Genomic DNA, 12,179 nt, shown 5'->3' with positions numbered 1-12,179 from the left:
CATGAGTTTGGTCCCTCTGGTCTTCTACCTTCCCAAACAGATGAAATAGGATTAGAGAAAAGACATGGTCCCTGCCCCTGAAGGCTCAGCCCATGGGGGAATGAGATAAATAACTGTAATGCAATTCTGGAGCTATAATAGACCTACATATGCAGATAATGCCATTAAAAGTAATTTTGCTGGAAAGGGTCCATGTCTAATACCCTTATAGATCCCACTCAGTTCCTTGAACACAGCAGACACACAATGAAAAGTTATTAATGAGAACGATGGAACTTTCTAGAATATGTTAGGAGATCCTTAGGAGATCCCAACTAAGTTACTGGTGTACAAGAGAAATCACATGAAACTGAGGCCTTTCAGATCCTTTCATAGAAAAACCCTTTGGATGAAGTTCAGGACTAATCTTTCTTATTCGGAAGTCCACTCCCTAGCAAATAGCGCTGTAGTGGGATTCCAGGATTATAATAATTGATCATTATTATGTACACAGCAAAGCCCATTACATGGGCCTGGCTGGGAGTTGAAGAAAATGTAACGATTGGGAGATGACAAAGCCACTTAATAGTGGGGTTCACACCACAAATATCAACCAAGAGTCCTAGGAATCTGAGATTCATTATCTGCTGGCTTCAGTTCAAGAGGACAGCATTTTTAGATGCTTGTTAATAAAACCAAAAAGATATTTTTTACATCTCAGTGAGAGATGATAGCAAAACATTTGGCTATGGCCTACCCTGGAATCAAGGCCCTACAGACCGAAGTCACTGAGCAAGTCCGACTGAGAATACCACCAAAGTGAGTGACTCCCACTGGGGCCTTTCGAAGCTCAGGAAAGGCTCTCCTTGCGTCTTCAAACAGGCAAGTTGCCAAGAAGAGAAAGAGGGAGGAAATGTGATAGCCAAAAGTAACAAATGAGACTTCATTTGATCCAACTGCTAAGTATTTAGTTCTTCCTGATTTGAGGACATCATCACAAATCACGTTCACTCATCCAGCGAACCAACAACCACAATAACTGAAAACACACCACACGGGCCAGGTGCCCGAGGAAGTGCTGGCCTTACAGCAATGGCCCCTGCCCTTAAAAAGTTCTTGGGAGAGCAGGGAATCCCTGTAAACATGCTTCTCTCCCCTGGCCAGGAAGCATCCCACCATTCACCAGGCATAGAGAGGCAGGGGGTCCCATCCCGCCCGAGAGGCTCAGGAGGCAACAACGCATAAACCCACCTGGCCTTTAGGGTCTGCTTCATCTCTAACCCAGGAGGCTCTCAAGGACCTGAGTAAGGACACGTGACCCACATGCACGATCAGTGAAGAGCATGCATGGTTCCAGAGCTGGTGCAGAGCATTCCAGAGGGTGAAGTGAAGGTGATCACCTGATCCAACTCTTGACAGCTGAAGCTCAGAGGGGCAAAATAACCTGCCCATGACCCCACAGCCAGGAAGGGAAGAGTCAGGACGAGGACCCAGGTCTTCTCTTCTCGGCCAAGGGCTCCTGCCAGCATGCACACTAACCCGGGGCAAGGCAATGTGTTTGCAGGCAGAGGGGACAAGTCAATATTCTGACCACGGAGGGCAGCACAGACACTGACGAATGAGTTGAGGATGTCAGGCTGGACCTCTACCTGTGCCCACGACTTAATATCAGCCATGACTTTTTCTACACCCTCAGCTACTAGGCAAGAGCTCCAGTTCTTAACCTTGATGAGGATGGCCATCACCCAAATCTGCAGACTGTTCCATTTCCTTGGAGACAAGTGTGGCACATCTGCACTCGGCCCCTCTTAGTTCTATACACAGGGAGAAACACGCAGAGAGTGAGGTGGTGTGAGCACACTCAGATACCAGGGGCCGGCCATGCAGGAACCAAATGACACAGAGGCTGACTGCTGTGAATGTGCACACATCTGTCCGAGGCGATATAAATGAACGCTGTGATTATCTGAATCAAAAGCATGCCTGAAACAGACACCAGGCGGGGATAGAGAAAACAAGATGGGAAGCCTCCCTTTCCCAAGCCTGGCGTCAGAAGAATCAGACTGAGGAAAGACCTGTTAGATCACCTCTTTTCTAGGCCAGCTGGAGGGGAACCCATGCGAGCAATTACCAGGGATGGAGTTTCAAAATGAGTCACAAGGTCCCAAGGGCTCCCTGGGGAAGATGCTTCTCTAGCTCTCATTACTCAGTGGAAGGAGACTGGCTTCTCTGCCAGGTGACACCTCAGCACACAGGTGTCCTTATGTAGGGTATGATCTTGGGGAAAAATATTTAAGGTTTTTCAACATCAGTTTTTTCATATGCAGAATGGGGTCGATGCTAAATAAAGCCTAAACCCAGCAGGAGAAGAGTAATAATAAAGATCAGAGCAGATATCAATGAAATAGAAACCAAAAGAACAGTAGAACAGATCAGTGAAACCAGGAGCTGGTTCTTTGAAAGAATTAATAAGATTGATAAATCCCTAGCTATACTTATCAAAAAGAAAAGAGAAAGGACCCAAATAAATAAAATCATGAATGAAAGAGGAGAGATCACAACCAACACCAAAGAAATACAAACAATTATAAGAACATATTATGAGCAACTCTATGCCAGCAAATTAGACAACCTGGATGAAATGGATGCATTCCTAGAGATGTATCAACTACCAAAACTGAACCAGGAAGAAATAGAAAACCTGAACAGACCTATAACCACTAAGGAAATTGAAGCAGTCATCAAAAATCTCCCAACAAACAAGAGCCCAGGGCCAGATGGCTTCCCAGGGGAATTCTACCAAACATTTAAAGAAGAATTAATACCTATTCTTCTGAAACTGTTCCAAAAAAATAGAAATGGAAGGAAAACTTCCAAAGTCGTTTTATGAGGCCACCATTACCTTGATCCCCAAACCAGACAAAGATCCCATCAAAATTGAGAACTACAGACCAATATCCCTGATGAACACGGATGCAAAAATTCTCACCAAAATGCTAGCGACAGGCTCCAACAGTACATTAAAAGGATTATTCACCACAACCAAGTGGGATTTATTCCTGGGCTGCAAGGTTGGTTCAACATCCACAAATCAATCAATGTGATACAATACATTAATTTAAAAAAAAAGAACAAGAACCATATGATCCTCTCAATAGATGCAGAAAAAGCATTTGACAAAGTACAGCATCCTTTCTTGATTAAAACTCTTCACAGTGTAGGGATAGAGGGTACATACCTCAATATCATAAAAGCCATCTATGAAAAACACACAGCAAATATCATACTCAATGGGGAAAAACTGAGAGAGCTTTTCCCCTAAGGTCAGGAACACGGCAGGGATGTCCACTCTCACCACTGCTATTCAACATAGTATTAGAAGTCCTAGCCACAGCAATCAGACAACAAAAAGAAATAAAAAGCATCCTAATCAGCAAAGAAGTCAAACTCTCACTCTTTGCAGATGATATGATACTTTATGTGGAAAACCCAAAAGACTCCACCCCAAAACTGCTAGAACTCATACAGGAATTCAGTAAAGTGGCAGGATATAAAATCAATGCACAGCAATCAGTGGCATTCCTATACACCAACAACAAGACAGAAGAAAGAGAAATTAAGGAGTCGATCCCATTTACAATGGCACCCAAAACCATAAGATACCTAGGAATAAATCTAACCAAAGAGGCAAAGAATCTGTTCTCAGAAAAAAGAAATTGAGGAAGACACAAAGAAATGGAAAAACGTTCTATGCTCATGGATTAGAAGAACAAATATTGTGAAAACGTCTATGCTACCTAGACACATTTAATGCAATCCCTATCAAAATACCATCAACTTTTCTCAAAGAAATGGAACAAATAATCCTAAAATTTGTATGGAACCAGAAGAGACCCCGAATAGCCAGAGGAATGTTGAAAAAGAAAAGCAAAGCTGGCGGCATCACAATTCCGGACTTCCAGCTCTATTACAAAGCTGTCATCATCAAGACAGTATGGTACTGGCACAAAAACAGACACATAGATCAACGGAACAGAACAGAGAGCCCAGAAATGGACCCTCAACTCTATGGTCAACTAATCTTCCACAAAGCAGGAAAGAAGGTCCAATGGAAAAAGTCTCTTCAGCAAATGGTGTTGGGAAAATTGGACAGCCACATGCAGAAGAATGAAACTGGACCATTTCCTTACACCACACACAAAAATAGACTCAAAATGGATGAAAGACCTAAATGTGAGACAGGAATCCATCAAAATCCTTGAGGAAAACACAGGCAGCAACCTCTTCGACTTCAGCCGCAGCAACTTCTTCCTAGAATTATCGCCAAAGGCAAGGGAAACAAGGGCAAAAATGAGCTATTGGGACTTCATCAAGATAAAAAGTTTTTACACAGCAAAGGAAACAGTCCACAAAACCAAAAGACAACCGACAGAATGGGAGAAAATATTTGCAAATGACCTATCAGATAAAGGGCTAGTATCCAAAATCTATAAAGAACTTATCAAACTCAACACCCAAAAACCAAATAATCCAATCAAGAAATGGGAAGAAGACACGAGCAGACATTTCTGCAAAGAAGACATCCAAATGGCCAACAGATACATGAAAAAGTGCTCAACATCGCTCGGCATCAGGGAGATACAAATCAAAACCACAATGAGATACCACCTCACACCCGTCAGAATGGCAAAAATTAACAAGTCAGGAAACGACAGATGTTGGCGGGGATGTGGAGAAAGGGGAACCGTCCTACACGGTTGGTGGGAATGCAAGCTGGTGCAACCACTCTGGAAAACAGTATGGAGGTTCCTCAAAAAGTTGAAAATAGAGCTACCCTATGACCCAGCAATTGCACTACTGGGTGTTTACCCCAAAGATACAAATGTAGGGATCCGAGGGGGAACATGCACCCCAATGTTTATAGCAGCAATGTCCACAATAGCCAAACTATGGAAAGAGCCTAGATGTCCATCAACAGATGAATGGATAAAGAAGGTGTGGTGTATACACACACACACACACACACACACACACACACACACACACACACACACACACACACACACACACAGTGGAATATTATGCAGCCATCAAAAAATTTGAACTCTTGCCATTTGCAATGACATGCTTGGAACTAGAGGGTATTATGCTAAGCAAAATAAGTCAATCAGAGAAAGATAAGTATCATGATCTCACGGATATGAGGATTTTGAGAAACAAGACAGAGGATCATCGGGGAAGGGAGGGAAAAATGAAACAAGACGAAACCAGAGAGGGAGACAAACCATAAGAGACTCTTAATCTCAGGAAACAAACTGAGGGTTGCTGGAGTGGAGGGGGTGGGAGGGATGGGGTGGCTGGGTGATGGACATTGGGGAGGGTATGTATTATGGTGAGCGCTGTGAATTGTGTAAGACTGATGAATCACAGACCTGTACCCCTGAAACAAATAATACATTATATGTTAATAGAAAAAATTAAAAAAAAAGAAAAGAAAAAGAACGGGGCTGATGCTGCTGCGTATGGTACATGATACCTGGGGACACAGGGAGATGGGGAGCAAGACTGCCCTCTAAGGGCAAAACCACAAAGTCCCATCATCGTGGACCAAGTCAGAGGGACAGAATAAGCCCCAGGACAGCAGATCGTGAAACGGAACCCACCCGAAAGATGATGTCAGTTGGAAGTGTGCATGCATGGGGCTTGTGGGGAGGTGCAGGGATGGTCAGCCAGAAAACTACAGAAGTCAGTGATGAAGTCAAACCCTGGCAGAGTCTGTCGAACCGACCCCAGGACAGCATGGGACCAACAAGGCCCCTACGAACATCCAAGGGACCCAATTATCGTGGAGCCAGAGACCAGGAAACATTCTTGCCACATGGTTAGTGGACTTACTCCATTACTCCATTTCATGCTCACCGAACCACCTCTAACCGTCTCCCTTCCCACGTCACCTGTCTTGGAGAGAGAAAACATGCTTTTCAGGTTTGTCAGGCTAATGTGAGTTATCTGGCCTGGGAAACTGTTCCATGTCTCAAAGTAAATAAAGGAATGAGGCTCTTCTGAGCTCTGTCGGTGTGAGTTTTGGACTCTGGAATGCTGATTGCTCAGCACCTGGCCGGGGAGCAGCGGAGTGAGGACACTTGAGTGGCTGATTTCCCGAGGGGACTGGGTGCCATAAAAGCTGACCCCGTGTCCCCGAGCCCTTCCCAGGAGGTCTGAGGCAGGGATGCATGCAATGGGCATGGAGGCATCTTGTAATCCGGAAAGTGCCCCCACATCACAACCCCTACTTCATCAGACGGGACATAAGGGCCCTAAGCCACACGAAGGGCTGTCACGCGAAGGGCTGAGTCAAGTTACCCGACACAGGGTGACCAAAGCCAGGCTGGGACTCAGGCTGCCTGAGTCATGAGCTGGGGTTGCACTGGCCTGTTTTTTTTCTGAGGGTAACTCTCACTTTTAAATTCACACTGTCATCATCCGTGATTTATTTAACTGGCTTCAGGAACTCTCCTGCTCAGGGACTTTTAAGGGGATGATATTCCACAGACTGCCCCACGGTTAACCACTGTGTGCTAGCACATGCAGCGGGGGAGGGGCAGAAGAGACACCCTCCCCCTTCACGCCCTGGAGCAAGAACCAGATGGGGACTCTGGTCCCACTGTAGAGGTTTATAAAGTCAAAAACATTTAAGAAGTGATTACAAATTCCCTACTGCTTGTGAATTTTACCAACGGTATCATCATATTCTATTTTTTTTCCTGTATAATTTCAACCTCATAGCCATAACACTTTCTAGAACCACCCCTGAAGATATTTAGGGAGCATAAGAGAACAAGTTTTGCTTTAATACATGGGAGACCTCGGGACGCCTGGGTGGCTCAGTCGTTAAGCGTCTGCCTGTGGCTCAGGTCATGATCCCAGGGTCCTGGGATCGAGCCCCGCATCGGGCTCCCTGCTCCGCGGGAAGCCTGCTTCTCCCTCTCCCACTCCCCCTGCTTGTGTTCCCTCTCTCGCCGTGTCTCTGTCAACTAAATAAATAAAATCTTTAAAAAAAAATACATGGAAGACCTCTGTAAATGTCCATTTGTTCAGAGAAAAAAAATGGGCTACCTGAGGAAGCAGTGAAACCCCCACCACTGCGTAGTGCCCAATCATACACTGGCTAATGTTTTTGTGAGGAGGACACAGAGCAGATTTAAATCCTTGGATTGGCAAGACGACTATCCTTCAACATCTCTCTCAACCACCTGGTTCTCCAAGTGTATGTCCCCTATGGCTATGTACTTGTCTTTACCTTCCCTAACCCCCACACTCAAGGTCTGCCTTGGTGCCCATCTGGAGTGACAGCATCTCAGGTTCAGAACCAAAAGCAACTTGAGAGGTCTATGTAACGTTAGTCTGTGTGGGTGCTACCACCAACACGCATCAAACCAAGCTCTCGTAAACAAAAAAGGTACCAGCAGAGTCAAGAAACAGAGAAACAAGACGACTCCTCCCATATCCTCGATCCTCCAAAGCCCCTTTCCATTTCTTTCTGGAAACACACACTCTCCCCTCTGCCAATGTGCACACCTAGCTCTTCCCAGGGGTTAACATCATTCCTCCCACAACACGTACAAGTAACACAAAAACAGCCACGCGTTTAAGCAGCGTACGCTCACCCTCCTGCGTCACCCCAGGTCAGAGGAATGCCCCCCAAGTGGCTCGGTCCCTCCCCACCTCTCCCCAACCTTGACCACAGCCCAGGCTTCCTGCACACAGAAGAGCAGGGGCAGATGGGTCTCGAGGGACTATTCCAAGAGACAGGCTGAAGCAGCATCTACAGGACACACGGTGGGGTTGGGTGGGACTGAGGGTCGTTCCCGCGACAGAAGGGCACAGCTGCTAAGAAAGCCTCCTCATCCACCCTCCTGCCAAACCCTCGTGCTCATCATCACTTTGAATTTAAAGTATTTCCTAAGCTCAAGACTCAAAGGTCCAGGTAACAAAATGCAAGGATGGCAGGAGATAGAGCCCTGTTGCCCACGGGACGCCAGGATGTGGAGCCATGGGGCTGACGAGGCCACTAGCCTCCACACCTCATCTGTCTGCCCCAACTGTGGCCTCCCGACACTGTTGCTGCTCCGGGCGCACCACTCCCCAGACAAGGAAGGATTCTGTCCAGGGAGCAGCCTAGCAGGACGAGGCATCCCATGCCTACCTCCCTGCCCCCCTCCTCACCAGCTTCTGGGTCAGAGCCCCTTACCTTCTTCTTCTTCTTCAGAATCACTTTCACTCCATCCACTGAAACCATAATGCTCACCTTCTTCTTCTTGATGTTCTTGGCTTTAAACTCATACTGCAGGGGGGGGAGAGAAAGAAGCACAGTCCAGTTAGATCAGCGCACCTACATGGCCCTGGCTAGCTCCTGGCCTGGTAAGAGGGCCACAGACAGGTTCTCGCGGGATATAAAGGCAGGTGGGTGTCTCGGGGTCAGCGCCCAGCCATCAGGGACGACTGTGGAATGGGGTAATCCACCCTAACGAGATGAAGACCGAGCCCGCCTTCAAAACCTCATCAGAAACCCAGAACCTTCCCTCAAAAATTCATTCTGATGTTTAACGACCTCCACTAACAGGTTTTTCCTGTGTCTGTGCAAATGCTGTGGAAACTCAATTCCATCTTCACTGAAGATTAAGAAGAGCTGGTACCAGTCTTCAAATCAGGGTGGTTGTTTTTTTGGTTTTTTTTTTTTTTTTACATATTAAAAAATTATGAATTCTAAGTTATTCTCCGTAAGTTCAAGTCCCAAATTCCTTTATCTGTAGGTCAGTTTCCAAGTTTACCCACAGCCCTGTTAGCCTGAAATAGTCTAGAGAATATTCTAGAAAGGATTTAATGATAGTTACAAGGGAGGGCACTGCCTCACAACCCCTCTTGCTGATTCAACCACAGCCCTACCTACTGGTGGGAAATGGCCTCATCCTCATCCCCAGACTTTTTTCCATTCCACTTGCTCATTTCTAGCCATTTCTTATGCCTGTGCAGACATCTGTAATGGCTGGTGTAATTCTACATTTTCCTCACTGAACTTCATTCTGAGCCCTTGTCCAATTTATTAAAGTCATTTTCATCTGGTCCCCATCTTGGGAGCAGCACCTCGCAAATTTCCCTGCCAAGCTAATGAAACATCTGGGCTACAGGTTAAACAATGATTATGCAAGACCCAGAGCCAAGATCTCTACTCCAACCCGCAGCTCCTCTTCTCTGGGACTTTTTATACCCAACATTCTCTCCCACCACACCACCAGCCAAGCGGCTCCTCACCTGCACATCTAGTACCTAACTATTTCTAACTAGCGTGTAGATAGAAATGAACCCAATCCATCCTAACAAGATGAAAATATAACCTGCTTTGACAATGTCACCAGAAATCCAGAACCTTCTATTGGCCAATACTCTGATTTTAAGGATTCGACTCACAGCTTCCAAACCTGTCTGCATTCTCTCCCTTCCCCTGAAATCTGAGCCGATCTTACCCTGCTGTACCGTCTGTGCTGATGCCCCCTGGCTGGCTGCCTCCTAGAGACAAGGACACAACCCAACTGAAGCAAGATATTTTTCTTTATATTGTCAGGGCAGGTTCTGGCCTACAGCTGATGTGAGTTTCCAGTGACAGCAACATACATACATTACTGCCCACTCTGGTGGTCACTCTTCCTACCCTGTCAACAGCTGTCTTTTTTACCAAGGGGAGCTTGAAAGAAAAGCAAACCAGAGCAGCAGACATGCAGGAGAAAGAAAACATCAAGTTCAGACTTTGCTTCGGAGCAAGTGTGTCTGACAGCATGGGAGAAGCGTGCTGGACCGGAGTGTGGCTCAGGACCGGACCTCAGCCGTGCATCAGACCCCTCTCTAGGGCGGTGGCTGTCAGCTGGTAAGGCTACGGCATGTCTGGCGTGCGCTTCAGGACCTGGCTGTGATCCGCAGCAGGTCATCGGACTGTGCCTACTACTCAGGTACAGTGCTCAACAAATAGAACTACCTTGGGTGGAAGAGCCAGTAGAGGAATCCACAGGTCAGCCCACTTTGGCTCCATGCCCACCGGGACAGGTGAACCGGCTACATCTGACCACACCTGCGTTTACCTCTGCTCACTGGGGCTTTCGGTCAACACAACCCCCGCGGTGCCTCCCGTGGCCACAAGTCACTAAAATCAGGGCTGTTCCTGCCAGCCAAAGGTGTGCAGAGCGGTGCATGTCAAAGAACTTGGGTGGGAGGTAAGAGCCTATGCATCCCAGAAATGCCAGATATGGATGAAACCAGCCCTATACCGGTCAGTCCTCCATGACTTATCTTTGGTTCCTTCCAGAAGTTCAGTCACAAGCCCCATGTACTTCCTCCTTCTGCTTTTCCAGCAATAACATTAAGTATTAGGTGTCCACGTCTAGAAGGCACGACGTCCCTCCCCCAGCCCGTTTTAGAGAGCACACTGCCTGCTAAACTGTCTTAGAGGTCCTCTATTCCCAGAAGAATCTGGTAGCTGATCACGTCTTTCTTGTTGGTCCACCTTCCTATTGGTTGCACGGTCTCTGGGACATTTTTAAGAATCAGGATCCCCCCCAACCCCCAGGCAAGGCTGGCAAGAGGCACCCGGCCAGCACCTGGCCTGCGTATCTGAAACATTATTTCTAGAGTTCGTGTCTTGACAAGCCATGGCTTTTAATATCCCAGTCTTAAGATGTGAAGATGCAACTCAACGTCCTCTTTGGAACTGGAACACCGCCTCTCATCCGATCTCTGTGCACAGCCTCCCAGATGGCTCTTCCAGGCTCTGTGGGCACAGGGCCCAACCCGTAAAAGCATGACCAAATGGCTGCCCCAGAACCTCGGTGGCGGTGACAATGCAGGTGTCCCTCCTGACAACAGCTGGTGGAATGCTCCAGAGTGCTTCCACACAAAGAGGGGCAAGACAGGCATGAAACAGGCCCCGTTATGGCTGCCAGTACTGCCCAAGGGCCATTTAGAAGAGCTAAGAGCTCGTGGGCTGGATGCGTTCGGCCCCCCCTTCCCCCTGCCCGGTGCGCAGGTGTCTCTGGCCCTTTCCAGCCCAAGAGGAAGTACTCCAATTGCAGGTCTGTTGGAAACTACAGAAATCAAAGGAAATCGAGTATCTGAACGTGGGTAAATATTATCCTGAAACCGCTGATTTATATGCCAGCTGCGCGTGACTTGGACAACCAGGTTATTGTGCTCACTGGGGGAGACAAGATGGATCTGGAGGCAGGAGAGATTCTGGGAAGTGACCAGGAGAACAGAGGGCAGGGGCTCACAGGGACGAGCCCTCCTTTTTCCCAGGCTGTGCTGCTCTGTGGGGGGCAGGCAGGCTCAGGAGGAAGCATCTGTGTCCCGCAGGATAGACATCGAGTCTGCTCAGGCTTTGCCAGTGGGCAAGGAACAAACAGGCCCCTCGGAGCCACCAGCCTCCCGCCTCCCGCAGAGCCCAGGCCAGCTCTGGAGGCCACGCCAACAAGCCCGGCTCTCCCCCTCTGCACGGCCAGGCTGACCTGATGTGTTTGTTCTGCCAGCCGGGGCCCCACCACAAGGCCAGATTAAGCCCTCCAGGAGCTGACCTTTTAGGGAACGGAACAATGCGTGTCCTGGACCACGAGCCGCTGACGAGAAAGACCGCGGTAACGTGCCAGCAACCTGGAAACAGAGCCTGGGGACCCTGTGTTGGAACGCCGTGTGTGCCAACCAGCGGGGCCGGCGAAGGGGGTGCTGGGGAGGGGGAGGCGCTCGGGGGCAACGGGAGCCAGGAGGAAACCTCAGCAAGCCACAGGAGATTAACACCAGCTGGAAGGCTGAGGGCGCCTGAGAACAGAGCATACCCTGAGTCCCTGGCGCTGCCCTGTCCCCCAGCCACGCCCCACCCCCCAGCTCCTGGAACCGCCTCCTGACCCCATGTGTCTCCGTCCCCCACACTGGGCGTCTGCAAAGGGGCAGCAGGGGTCTGCACCAACTGAGTGTATTTAATGAAGGGACAAGCCCCGCCTGGGCTTGAGGCTGTACCACAGACACAGAAGTAACAGGACTTTCTCAGGAGTCAGGAAGGGTCGGGGCTATACCCCCACCACCACCCCACACACAACAGTCTACTTCCATGACAATGTCGAGCTCCCCGAAGAACCCCTGGATTTTGTACAGGGTCCCTT

The 12,179-nt window shown here is 48.3% G+C and overlaps 1 protein-coding gene across 12 annotated transcripts in view; it reads right to left on the bottom strand.

The window, feature by feature from the left end:
* Window positions 1-12,179, bottom strand: part of LOC113931924 (nitric oxide synthase 1 adaptor protein) — a 277,773-nt gene that overhangs the window by 79,837 nt on the left and 185,757 nt on the right. For 11 of the 12 annotated variants that reach the window (XR_003522920.2, XM_027610140.2, XM_027610134.2 and 8 more), the window contains one exon: window positions 8,231-8,323. Coding sequence is in view for 11 of the 12 variants with exons in the window: in XM_027610140.2 (XP_027465941.1) it covers window positions 8,231-8,323 (93 nt within the window). In the remaining variant the exon portion in view is untranslated. The remainder of the gene's footprint in view (window positions 1-8,230; window positions 8,324-12,179) is intronic. The other variant, XM_027610137.2, reaches the window with a different exon arrangement.

This window comes from Zalophus californianus, chromosome 10, assembly GCF_009762305.2.
Source record: "Zalophus californianus isolate mZalCal1 chromosome 10, mZalCal1.pri.v2, whole genome shotgun sequence".
Lineage (NCBI taxonomy): Eukaryota > Metazoa > Chordata > Mammalia > Carnivora > Otariidae > Zalophus > Zalophus californianus.
This window is presented reverse-complemented; position numbering and strand designations above follow the sequence as displayed.